This window comes from Pipistrellus hanaki, assembly GCF_964339955.1.
Source record: "Pipistrellus hanaki genome assembly, chromosome: 5".
In the NCBI taxonomy this organism is placed as follows: domain Eukaryota; kingdom Metazoa; phylum Chordata; class Mammalia; order Chiroptera; family Vespertilionidae; genus Pipistrellus; species Pipistrellus hanaki.
Genome location: NC_140507.1, coordinates 16,327,147 through 16,340,961, shown reverse-complemented (window position 1 = coordinate 16,340,961; position 13,815 = coordinate 16,327,147). Strand labels below are relative to the sequence as shown.

At 47.8% G+C, this 13,815-nt stretch overlaps 1 protein-coding gene across 2 annotated transcripts in view; it reads left to right on the top strand.

The window, feature by feature from the left end:
* GALNT10 (polypeptide N-acetylgalactosaminyltransferase 10) overlaps positions 1 to 4,002 on the top strand; it is a 189,766-nt gene extending 185,764 nt beyond the window's left edge. For both annotated transcript variants that reach the window (XM_084885455.1, XM_084885454.1), the window contains exon 12: positions 186 to 4,002. In XM_084885455.1, coding sequence (XP_084741581.1) covers positions 186 to 344 — 159 coding nt within the window. In that variant the 3' untranslated portion in view covers positions 345 to 4,002. The remainder of the gene's footprint in view (positions 1 to 185) is intronic.
* Positions 4,003 to 13,815: the final 9,813 nt, after the last annotated feature.

Below are 13,815 nucleotides of genomic sequence, written 5' to 3'. Positions count from 1 at the left end.
CTGGGCACGACTCAGGCGCACGACGAGGGAGGCAGACAGTGTCTCGCTGTGCGCTCAGCAGGAAAGCCACACAGGTCCGAGCGGCTGGCCTGCGAGCGGCTGGCCGGCCACCGCCTCGCTGCCCTGCCCGTAGTTCCTGCCACTGCTGTTGGCGCTGCCTCGCTGATAACCTCCGTGTTTTGCAGGACAAGAGCCTGTACCACCCCGTCAGCGGCAGTTGCATGGATTGCAGCGAAAGCGACCACAGGATCTTCATGAACATCTGCAACCCCTCCTCTCCCACCCAGCAGTGGCTGTTCGAACACACCAACTCATCCGTCCTGGAAAAGTTCAACAGCAACTGAGCCCACGTGTCTGCCGCAGGCCTGGCGGGGTGCCCCCTGCCGCTCAGCTCACTGCGCCTTCCTCTTCCCGGAGAGGCGGGGCGTCCGTGGGCACCGCGATGCCAAGGTGCTGGCCAGGCGGCTGCCTGGTGCTGAGGCCCCACGCTGTGGAGGGGTGTGGACAGCGGAGCCCACGAGCGGCCCCACGAGCGGCAGAGCCTGCTTTAACCCCTGATGGCGCCGTGGAAGTCCAGGCCGGCCTCCAGTCGCCGTGTTCCCTTGAGCATTTTGCGGGGAAACGCGAGGGCAGCCCTAGGCCACTCAGAATGCGGCTCGCGTATGCAGTCCTTCAGAAAGAGGCAGTTTTGCCTGTTCAAGGCAGCTCTGAGCACATGACCCCCATTTGCAGCAGCAGAGAAGGGGCTGCTGGTGTCAACCTTGTGGTGTTGGCCAGCCGTGGGGGTAAGTGCAGTTCTCTTCGTTCTCTGTCCCAGCCCCAGGCCGCACAGCGGGCCCTCAGGGTGTTCTGTCCTGAGCACCCGCAGCTGCCAGGCCCCGGCTCACATGCTGGGCCCTCGGACATTCCTTCCGTTGCAGTGTGGACATACGGGGTGCCTCTCCTTGCTCTCTGGGAGCTGGAGATGCCCATTGAGTGCCCTCCAGGCACAAGGACAGCCCAGCCATCAGCTTTTTTAGGCCGTTTCCGATGGCCTTGGGCCCATGGAAGAGGCCTAGTAAGATCCCCAAACAGGATATTCTGGCTGAATTTCCCTGGTCAGTACTTCCACTTCTCTTCTTTCCATCCTTCCTCTCTCTCTCTCTCTCTCTCTCTCTCTCTCTCTCTCTCTCTCTCTCTGGCAATTCCTTGTCTCGGGAGAGGCACAGAGGTGTGGAGTGCTCACCTCCCAAGTCCAGAGGCCTCCCGGGCAGACCATGGAGGATGCCTGGTCTCTGACCTCATTATGGTTCTAGTTCTCACGCCGAACTCTACAATTTGTAAAGAGCTCTAATTTGATCACAGGCTAGAATGCTACCCAGGATTCTGGGATTCTGGCGTCCAGTATGACTTCCTAGAATGTTGTGATTCGAGGAGGCAGCCAGGGCTAACACAGCCACGGCAGCCCTCAGCCGAGAGACAATCTGTGAAGTCCCACTCCGGGGGGGCTGTGTCCATCCACTCCCACCAGAGGCCATGTTGTGACATGGTCCTCAGCCAGACCCAAAGCCCTGCAGCCCCCCACCCCTGTGTCCCGGGAACGGATGCCCCCCAGGCCTCCACGCAGTCCCTCCCGTTTACCTTGAGCTCCATTCATCCCATGCCACACTCCCGGAGGGCTCCCGACAAACGGGAAGCATTTCCGCAGCCAGCCTGCCACGCACTGATCCAGCGATGGACATGGCCTTCTGCAGCCTATGGCTTCCATCAGCCAGCCCAGGAAGTACTTAAAATCAGTATACCAATTAGAGTCGGCTCTCTCGATTGTATTGTTTGCCAATTAAATAACTGAGACGTAAATCTGGGAACAGAGCCACAAATCTGCCTTTGAGATGCTGGCTGATCTCAAGGCCGTCAGTGATCTGGGGGGGGGGGGGGAGGGTCGGAAGAACCACCCCAATTAAGCATGCAGCTGGCAGAGCGTCACTCCTGTCTGCCCCGCACAAGCCCCGCTCTGGCCACCTCTCCGCCGGAGAGGCCGCCCTGTGCTGGCCAAGCCTGTTTGCTGAGCCCCGGCGTCCTCGCCCAGTGGGCATTGTCTTTGGAAGCGGCCCTCGGTGGGAAGGAGTCGAAAATGAGGCTGCTTCCAGAACCTAGGGTAACAAGGGTGCTGCAGCTTGGAGAGTCGATTTAGGATTCCTCATCAGAGAGCAATGCAGCATCATTAAAATAAAAACTGTGCCTTTTAAAAAAAAAATGCAAATGTACAGCAAATCCCTAAACTTGAACCATTTCCTAGTGCCTTGCTAGACAAACATAAGGGGTAGGGATTGGGGGGCAGGGGAGGGAGGATGGGGGGTTGGTGGTATGTGCAGTTCCTATCGGATGAGTGTCTGTTCCATAATGTTGAATTCCAAGCAGGAGGCGTTAGGCCTAGAGCAGGATCTGGGATGGAGATGGCCCCCGAGGGCAGAGGCCAGCAGTCGCTCCCGTTAGTGTAACACTCCAGATTAAAGGAGCAGCCGGGCAGCTTGTGTAGTTAGTCTGTGGCCTAAAGGGGCCTCCGCGGCCCCTGGGAGAGACCCTGTTCGGAGGCCGTGTCTGCAGCCCCCGCCCCTCCGAGCCCCCGGACGGAGTGCAGAGCACTGGCTGGGTTTCCAAATGGGCCCTCTCCAAGTGGATGCGCGTTCTCGGCATCTCTGGGCCTCGTGTGGAGAGCAGGAGCAGCCCCGGGCAGTCCCAGCCTTCCTCCCGCCCATCCGCTGGGTCTCCTTTTGAGTCTGGTTTCGCTCCCTCAACAAGGGATGGGCAGGTCCTTCGAGCACTCCGGCCTCCATCATTGCTGAGCCCACATCTGTGGGCGCTGCTGGTTGGCAAGGTGTGCAACAGGGATGGCAGGAGACAGGGTCATTGCCTGGCTGGCCGGCTGGCTGATTGCCAATACTGGCCACTCGTTGTCTTGGCCTCATTTATTTTAGACTGGCTGTCTTCAGGATTTCACAGTCCTGCTCACACCCCCAGCTGATGCCCAAATCAAACAGCCTGGAGCCTGTGCAGAGGCTGTCAGCCAGGTTAGAGGTGAGAACATGGGCCCCTTTTTTTTTTTCTAAAGGCTTTATTTTGAGCATGAGATCACAAAACAAATGAGTGGCTAAAATGTATCATGACCATGTGGTCACCAGCAGCCCTTCCGAAGGGGACTCCAGAAACATTTCAAAATATAAGCGCATCTCGCTGTACGGACAGGGCTCTGGAGGTGGCCCAGTGTGCCGGCACCTGTGTGAAAAGCCATTGCCTCCGATTGGAGCTTGTTTCAGCTTTAAAAACAGCCCAGAAACTGCTCAGAGACAGAGGGGGTACCTTATGGGGGGAGGGGGAGTAACATTAGGTCCAGGGGAGAAAGCAGTTGCTTCAGATGGGGCCTCTGGATCCCCAAAGCCCATGTTAGAGGCGCTTTTCAGACCTCCTACCTGTTGGATTTCTTTTTGTGCATCTCCATTCCTCTGGTCTCTGGAGCATTAAACGAGCTGCAAAGCACTTTACAGCTGTAAGTGGGAGATCTGGAATCCTTGCCTCAACGACCCCCGGTTTGTGCAGATGGGTGATCTCGTATAATTCCTGGTAGACAATGCATTTTCAGTGTTTTCTGGAGATTTCTAAGTGTGGGAGAGGGGCAAGGAGTGTGGTTCTGTTCTGGGACTCTGCTTTCAGCTGATGGTCTTTGTGAAAAATCCAAGTCATATTTTAGTTCAACTTGATCTTGAGCCGAAGCCCACCGCCACCTCTGGGGTGGGTCTGGGGTCTACATTCCAAGTGACAAGGTCCTGTGCCCGACCATAGGGTCAGGCTCCTGTTCTATCTGGGCTAGAAAACTGGGGTCCCTAGGGGCTTAGTGATGATTCCCTAGAGAGAGCTCGAGACCACCGGCCTCTCTTCTCCTGCCTGGAAAAGCGCACCTTTGTGAAGAACTGATTTCATGTACAGTTGTGATTGTGACTGAGTAAAAGTCCAGACTTTCTCTAACGTGGTCTCCGGTTCATTCCTTGTCACGCGCCACTCCCCGCTCCACCTTTCCTCACCTGCTCAGTACCTGGCCCTCTGTTGGTGGCACTGAGCAAACCCCCAAGACCTAATGCAACTGACCAAGGTGATTTCAGATGTGAGTAGGGCGAGGGAAGGACATAAAACCAGATAGTTTAGAGGCTGGAGTGTCATGCTTATTCAGAAACAGATTTAGAGAACTTGGCAGTTTGCTCAGCATTGGGAAAGATGACCAGGGAATGCCTGTCCGAAAGAGCTGGAAAGCATGAGGGAGTGTGAGCCAAGAGGCAGTGTGGGGAGAGAGTTCTAGGCAAAGGGAAGAGCCAGTGCAAAGGCCCTGAGGCACAGAGGAGGTGAGCTCACAGCGGTAAGCAGGGTGGCCCTCGACAGACTACACCCAGGAGTGGAGGATTTCAGGAGGACAGCGACAACATGACATAGCTTAGCTCCTTTCTGATGCTCACCCATCAGCCAAAAGCCTCTACTTACCAAAGCATGTTGATACTTTGAAGTATGAGATTTGTGTGATACCCTGTGGAGGGAAGAGCGCTGGCTGGCCCAGCTCTGCCGCAGGCTCGCTGAGATCTGGTGTGAGTCCTGCCCACTGTCTGGCCTCAGTTTTCCTCAGTAAAAACGAGACACTTCCGGATCCAGCTCCACTGATGTTCCTGTGTTTGAGTCTTGACATGGAGCTGCAGGGGACCATGAGCGGGGCTGCCCGCTGTGCTGTAACGCAGGGCTCACCAGAGGGCGCTGCGGACCACAGCTTGGAGAGGCTGACAGCAGGAAAGGGATGTATGTATTCACTTGGCCACCGTGGCGGGTTTAAGCCCTGAGAGGGTGGATATTTCCTTTTGCAGCTTCCATTGTATTTTGAAAAGTCTTTTACCACCCAAGATCACGACAATTTTTTTCTAAATATTGTAATGGGTTTCTTTAAAGAGCTTAAACGCTTCCTAGGAATAAAAAGGAGGAGAGGGAAGGCATTCCAGGTGTGAAGTTGTTGTGGAGGGAGGTGACAGATATGCAGGTCAGTGGGGCCTGGAGCTGAGTGGAGAGAAAGCAGGAGGGGCCGTGTGATGGAGTCTGGTCTTTATTTTAAAAGCACAGGAACCATGAGAGGGTTTTAACCTGGGCAGAGTGAGGGCATCAGATGTGCCCTTGGCTGATGCTGGAGCCAGAAGGGACTTGCTCAAGGAGCTGGGCACACAGTAGGCCTAAGGGTGAGAAACAAATCCAAGCAGCTGGGCCTGGGTGCCTTCTCAGTCACCAGCCGCTGGGGTGGGTGAGAACAGAGAGGGCATTTCTCATCCTCCCGAGCCCTCAGTGAGGAGACGCCAGGTACCCAAGGGGCCTGGCTGCAGAGTGGGACCTCCGGATCCTCATTCAGAAACAGCTTTAGAAAACTTGGCAGGTCCTCAAAGTTTTGAATCTTCTTTTTCTCTCTATTTCATTGAGACGGGGGCTTTGAGGGTTCCTAGTAAGAGTCCAATGAGTATTGGATGGACAATGCAGTTTGAGTAATGTCGTTTCGGATTACACTTTGGGCCTCCTCTCCCTCCCCTCCCAACCCACAGACCTGACAGAGTGCTCTCACGTTTGTTACACGCATTGCACCCTTCCTCTCCCTGGGCCTCCAGATCTTCCTGGGGGAAGGGGAGCAAATTAGATCCTGGGCAGCCTGGACTCATAGTTCTGAATCTTGCATTAAGGAGTTTGTGATGGCCCCGGTCATAAGGATTCATTTTCCAAGCTCAGCAAGGGGGATGGGAATGGGACCCCCTTCCGGTTCTGCTGGTGTCCCCTACCCCAGGGCTCCTGGACTTTTGCTGAAGTGGGTCCAGGGTTCAGTATCCAGAGCGTCCTTTCTGCAGCTGCTCACAGCTCTGCCAGCCTCTGGCCTCAGGCAGCTGCCTCCTCTTGTTCCCCCTTAAGGCCTGGGCTGCCTGGCTTGTCCATACCTGGGTGCCAAGACCTGCAGTTCTTGCCCTCACGTCTGGCTTGATTCAGGGCTGGCCGGGCGGTGGCCTGTGGTGCACTCACATGCTCACACAGATACACACACACACACTCACACACACACACACAATGCCAGAGAAACAAAGGACCGGTCCATGAACCCTTAGGAAGCAGGTTTCTTAGTAACTTTACAGCTTTTGTTCATGAGCTACTTTGACTTGAAGTAGCGTCTGATCTCCTGCCAGCTACTGCCTGGGGATGGGGGGGAAGGGGCGGCGATCTGCCTTGGCTGGAGCTGAGAGCTGAGCGCCCCACCATTTACTGTACATCATTAATTCGTTAACATTGAACTCAGGGCCAACAGCACTGCAACTAATGACTCAGTGAAACTAACACATCTTCGTGCCTATGAACACGAGACAGCACCTCAGTGCTGCGCTTGAGGGGCATTGTAAACCGAAATCACCAACAGAAAGGTGGTACAAAAATATGAAAAATGTGCCACTCAACAGACCACAACGAGGACACTTGTTTACAGCGTGAGGGCTGAATCGACCTCGGCTGGGAGCATGCGTGTTGGAAGACTCAACTATTCTGCCACTCTGCCCGTGCACATGTCTGTAAGTGACCTCCAAGGAGCCACCAGTATTCATTGTGAGGTTGCAAATACATTTCAGTGAGTAGGACAGTCACAAATACAAAATCGGTGAAAAACGAGAACCTTTTCTTTTACTCATTCATTCGTTTTTTAATGTCTTTCTCCTCCACTTAATTTCCGAGGGCAGGCCTCTTTCTTTTTTTTTTTCTTCTTTTTTTTTTTTCTTTTTTCTTTTTTTTTAAATGAAATAATGCTCGCAAAGCATAGCACCTACATTTAAGAAATGCTCAGTAATGTTAGGAATTCTTTTTTTTTTTTAATATATTTTATTGATTTTGTACAGAGAGCAAGGGAGAGAGATAGAAACATCGATGAGAGAGAGTCATCGATCAGCTGCCTCTTGCACACCCCCTACTGGGGATATGCCCACAACCAAGGCACATGCCCTTGACCGGAATCGAACCCGGGACCCTTCAGTCCCCAAGCTGACGCTCTATCCATTGAGCCAAACCGGTCTCGGCAGGCCTCTTTCTGTACCTGTGTCCACCGTCTTACCCCCAGTTCTGGACCTCAGACATGGTTGAGCTTCTGATCAATCAACCATCTACCTCTGGAATTTTAGTTTTGCAAAATTTATTAACAATCCTTATTATGTATGTTATCACTAGCTACATATTTAATTGAGGCCAAAAGAAAACATCTTTTCAGGACTGACTTTTCCTAACTCGCAGGGCCTGGGCTTGGCAACTCGCAAAAGACTGACAGAGAAAGGAAAAGTTCATTTCTTCATGGGCATTAGCATTGTCCAGTGACCCAAGTAATTACGTACAGTCTCCTACTTACTGTCGGTTGAATTATAATTGAGACATTTGCTTAGTGCTCTGCCATTAAAGAAGTGGAGAGGGCTAAGGGCTGTTTTTTGCATTCCCGTGACGCCCCTACTTCCATACATAATTGGTTTCTTGAAAATGTGACTAATGCCAAAAGTACAAAAGTCAAACAACAAATTGATTCTGTCAGCAGGGCACATCTGTTCCTAGGGAATAAGAAATGGTATAACATTTCCAATTACAACTGCATTTGTGGACATAATCTTCGATGATATATTTCCTGCCTTTCCTGCTATATCTTCAATTTGATTATTTTCCTTCACTAATAAAAAAATAAAAATAAAAAAAAAACAGGCTTAAGAACATCAAGTGGAGGCTAAAGATGCATCCCTTTCAACAAATCTAATGCTTTCTTTTTATGTCAATTAGAGTTAATGATACACATACTCCTTTTTTTGAGATATAATTCACCCATGTAAAGTGTATAGTGTTCTTAGTATATTCACAAGGTTGTACAACCATCACCCCTTCCTAATTCAAGAACATTTTAGTTGCTCCCAAAAAGAAATCCTAGGAGAATCCAAGATGGCTGCTCGGGTAGGCAACTAGCCGCAGCCGCACACAACAATTTTAATAAAATACAACTAAAATATAAAATGGACATTACCCAGAACTACAGGAAAGTCGACTGACTGGAAATCCTACAACAAGAAGCAAGGAGAAAACCAGAAGGAAGCACAGAGGAGCTGTAAAAGCCTAAGGTACGGAGACACGCGGCGCGCGCGTGCGCGCGCGCGGAGAGGACGGAGCCGGAGAGGAGGGAGGCCGAGTGCCTGGCGGGCGTTCCCAAGCGGGAAGGAGAGAAAACTCCGACTGTGCTGGGCCCCTGACTGCTCTGAACCCCCGTTCTGGGCCAGACCCCGGGGACTCAGGCTCAGCCATAGGGAGCTGGGCTGTAAGTCGGGACCCCGGGGTAGCGGAGAAAGGAGGTCCCGGAGGCGCGCACACTGCCCCCAGAGAAGGGACGGTCGGCTGTGCCTCGGGATTGCCCTGACGGGAAGGAGACTGGGGCTCCAGACTGCTGTGAACGCCACCTCCAACTCCACTTCCAACTGAACTGAACCCCAATACCAGGCTCATTGTGGGAGAGCATAGACTGTTTGGCAGCAGGCTAAAATCGAGGGCACCTTTCTCTCTCAGAGGCGCCGGCAGCGAGCACTGAAGGACCCGCATAGGGCGGGGCTGACGGAAGCCAAAGCTGCAGGCTCCACCCTGAAATCCCGTCCCATCTGTAACTGCGAAATGCGACAACAAAATAGATCACAAACGAAAGAAATGGAGGACAAAAAGCGTCTGGATATAGAGTTCAAATCTACGCTTATAAGGTTTTTCAAGAATTTCCTAGAAAAGATGGATAAGGCCTATGAGGATATGAAAAGAGACCATCAAGAAATGATAAGGGAACAACAAGAAATAAAGAATACATTGTCTGAAATAAAAAATATTCTACAGAGTCCTAAAAACAGAAGGGAAGATCGCAAGAATCAAGTCAAAGATTTGGAACATAAAGAGCCAGAAGACACTCCTCCACAGAAGCTAGAAGGCAAGAGAATCCAGAAAATTGAAGATAATGTAAGAAACCTCTGGGACAACTTCAAGCGAACCAACATCAGAATTATGGGGGTTCCAGAAGATGAGAGAGAGCAAGATATCGAAAACATACTGAAAGAAATAGTGACAGAAAACTTCCCCCACCTGGTGAAAGAATTTGACTTACAAGTCCAGGAAGTGCACAGAACTCCAAACAAAAGGAATCCAAAGAGGACCACACCGAGACACATCATTATTAAAATTCCAAGAGCAAAAGATAAAGAGAGAATACTAAAAGAAGCAAGAGCAAAGAAGGTAGTAACTTATAAAGGAGCACCTATACGATTGTCAGCTGACTTCTCAACAGAAACCATGCAGGCCAGAAGGGAATGGCAAGAAATATTCAAGGTGATGAATAGCAAGAACCTACAGCCAAAAATAAGCTACCCAGCGAAGCTATCACTCAGAATCGAAGGCCAGATAAAGAGCTTTACTAATAAAAAAAAGCTAAAGGAGTTCATCACCACCAAACCAGAATTATATGAATTGCTGAAGGGGGTTCTTTCAGAAGAGAAAGTAAACAAAGATAAAAATTATGAACAACAAATACGTAATTATCAACAAGTGAATCTAAAAACCAAGGAAATTAAAAAAATCTGATGAACAATATTAACTGTTGAATATAATAGAATCAGAGGTATGGAAGGGGAGTGAACTGACGATTCTTGGGGAAAAGGGGAGAGGGGGGCGTGGGAAGAGACTGAACATAAACTGTGCACCTATGGATGAGGACAATGGGGAGAGGGGAAAGGGCAGAGGGTGGGGTGGGAACCTGGTGGAGGAGAGCAATGGTGGGGGGGGGGGGGAAGGAACATTTGTAATAATATGAAAAATAAAAACTTATTAAAAAAAAAAAAAAAAAAAAAGAAATCCTAGCCATTAGCAATCCCTCCCTACCCCAAACTACACACTAACACCACTCCCGCCCCAACCCCTAAGCCTCAGCCACTGGTAACTGCTAATCTGTTCTCTCTGGATTTGCCTTTGCTGGACATTTCACATAAATGGAATCACAACATGTGGTCTTTGTGTCTGGCTTCCACTTAGCATATTTTCAATATTCATCCATATTGCTGCATATATCAGTACTTCGTTCCTTTCTATTGAAGAACACTATCCCATTGTCTAAATAGACCACATTTTGTTTATCCAGTTAGAATTTGATGGATATTTGGGTTATTTCCACCTTTTGGCTATGATGCATAATGCTACTACTATGAACATTCATGTGCAAGTTTTTGTGTGGATGGATATCTTCATTTCTCTTAGATAGATACCTAAGAGTGGAATTGCTAGGTTATATGACAACTCTACGTTCTACATTTTGAGGAACTGCTAAACTACTTTTTCCAAAGTGGCTACGCCATTTTTTTATTCCTACCAGCGCAATGCAGGCTTCCTTTTTTTTTCTACATATCCTCACCAATACTTGCTATTCTCTATCTTATTGATTATAGCTAGCCTAGTAAATATGATGTAATTTCTCATTGTGGTTTTGATTTGTATTTCCCTAATGACTAGTGATGTCGAGTATCTTTTCATGTGCATATTAGCCATTTGTATATCTTCTGTGGAGAAGTGTCCACCATACCCTTTGCCCACTTTTTAATTGGCTAATTTTTTTATTATTGAATTATAAGGGCTTATTATGTATTCTGAATACAAGTCCTTTGTCAGATATGATTTGCAAACATTTTCTTCCATTCTGAGGTTTCACCTTCTTGATATTCACAAACTTCTGATCATGACTATTGGTACTTTAATTTTTCATTCCTACAACTTTATACGATGCAATAAAGCAATCAATTACCTTTCCTGATCTTTGCTGTGCAGATGATGGATATGGAGATTTTCTATGTGGAAACTGAAAAATTGGCATACTACCCAACCATCTTGCAATATGTATCTTCTTTGCTAACATGCAGAAACCTAAACTTGGGTACAATGGCAAGTGTTGGGTGTCAGAACGTAATGGTTGAAATAACTACTATTTATTAAACATTCACTATGTGTAAGACACTGTGCTAAGTGCTTTGCAAGATCACACTTGATCCTCACAATAGCCCTTTGAGAGAAGCACTATTATCATCCCATTTTGCAGATAAAGAAAACTGAGGCTCATGTAGTTTTAAAAAGTTGCCGATGGCCTCACAGCTATGAAAATGGCAGAGCTTGGATTCAAACCAAGTGCTCCTGAGTCCGGAACCTTTGCTCTTACCCACAATGCCAACAACTACAATGCCCATCTGGTGCCAGGCTGCAGCCCACGGCCAGAGGAAGCCTTCACAGCTCCTCCGTGGAAGGAGGAAAACAAGGACAATGTGGGCTTTTCATAAAACTAAATTGATTCCATTTAAATGACTCTCTTTTTGTCCTGAGATTCTCCCTACTTTTTTGGCATTCCATGTTTCCTACTTAATAACAGTGCCAAAAGATTTTTTTTCTTATTATTCTTATAAAGGAAATATAGGCATAGAGCAAAATATCCAAATAGGAAAAAGGTTATAAAAATTCAAGTTCTTCCTACCTTTCTTGTGCAGTCCCCACCATGGACGTAACCACAATGACTAGTTTCTCATGTATCCTTACCATGTGTGTGTGTGTATGTGTGCATAAAATTTTTAAGAAATAGAGATGGAATTTACACTCTACAATATGGCTTTGTATCTTATTTTTTATCTTAGTAAATATCTTGGTATAATTGGGTCTATTTAATTATGGGGGGGTGGGGGGAGGGAGTGTTTTAAGTCCCTACTCAGCTAGCTACAGAACTGGAGAACTAGTGTTTATGCACTGGGCTACAGCAATAAGCAAGAAAGCCATGGTCCCTGCCTTCAAGGGGCTGAGATTGTAATGGGAGAGATGTCACACAACAACAAGGATAAAATAGTATAATTGCCTATGATGACTGCTCATAAAAAGACATTTAAAATAGGGGAGGAGGCAATCCTGTGGGGCAACCCTTAAATGAAGACTTCAAGGATGGAGCCAGCCATAGGAGGAGCAGGTGGAACAGCATTGCAGGCAGAAGGAACTACAAATGCCAAGACCTCCAGGCAGGAGTGAACTTGGCTTGTTTGAGGAACCTCAGGAAGAATAACAAAGGCAGCCGAAACCGGTTTAGCTCAGCGGTAGAGCATCGGTCTGCGGACTGAGGGGTCCCAGGTTCAATTCCTGTCAAGGGCATGTATATTGGTTGTGGGCACGTCCCCGGTTGGGGGTGTGCAAGAGGCAGCTGGTCGATGTTTCTCTCTCATTGACGTTTCTAGCTCTCTATCTCTCTCCCTTCCTCTCTGTAAAAAATCAATAAAAATATTTATTTAAAAAAAAAAAAAGAAGAAGAACAGAGGCAAAGAGATGGCAGGGGCACTGTCAGAATGCACTGGGCAACTGGTGAAAGGCGTTAAGCAGGGTGTGGCATGGTCTGCTGTGGGCAGATGCTCCCTGGAGAATTAGTGGGTTAGGGACTGGCTCTGAGGCCAGTAAAGCACATCAGGCAAATGATGCTGGTGGGTGGCTTGGTCTGGCTGCTGGCTGTAGGAAATGAAGCAAACAGGACAGATACTTAGTATTTATTGGAATCAAAAGAAAATGTTTCAATGATGGGCCAGCTTGGAGTGCAGGGAGAGGAAGGGAGAATCGAGGGTGGTACAGGTTGCATAGTTTATGGATTCAGATGTCAGAGAAGGTTTTAACTTGGTCAGCAATACCTCTAGAGATCTCAGAGAGCTGAATGTTGCTATCTGGAGAGTTGGAAAGTTATAGACCTGCAATTTTAAATATGGCAGTAGAGGGGGTTTAGGTAGATTTGGGTATGGAAAAGAATGTTACAGTTACTGACTCAAGATGCCCATTTTATTATTTTTAAATATATTTTTATTGATTACAGAGAGTAAGGGAAAGGAAGAGAGAGATAGAAACATCAATGATGAGAGAATCATTGATCAGCTGCCTCCTGCACACCTCCCACTGGGGATGTGCCCGCAACCAAGGTACATGCCCTTGACAGGAATCGAACCTGGGACCTTTCAGTCCACAGGCCGAGGCTCTATCCACTGAGCCAAACCGGTTTCAGCAAGATGCCCATTTTAAAACCTAGCCTTTCTTAAAGGCTTTAAGTTCAACTTATAATCTTATTATTCCATAAATCTAGTAACTTTTCATATGAAAATAAGAACAATTATGTCTATCTGTTCTTTGATTACTGTTCAATTAATTCTTATATTTAGTAGAGTCAGTCCTTTTTAAACATTTAAGACTTACAGCTTTAATTAATCAAATTTCCTTAGATATTTCAGACTATAGTTACAAATTTAATGGACCCGATTGTCTAAAAACACTAAATGCCTAACAGAGCAGATTTACAAATCTAAAAAGCAACACCTTTTCTAAGCACTTAAGCAACCGTTGTAAATTAATAACCTAGATAAAGGTAGCAAATCAGATTCTCTTGGCCATTTCAATAATCTTAAATCCAACACAAAGCAGAACAAGAATCACAGAAACTTCTCTCCTGTATTCCTTTCTTCTTTCTCTGAATATTTATATTTCCTTTCTGGAATAACAGATTTTTTTCCAAATATTGCTATTTGGAACCAATCTGCTTCACAACCTGGGGAAAGCTTATGATTAAAACATTCCTTGAGGACTTCAAAAGTGCACATAAAGAGTAGTTTCAAAGCCTGTGTCCCTGCCCTCAAAAATATAGAGAGGCTAGGGGTATCATTCTGGTCCAGCTAGGAGAAACCACACAATAAT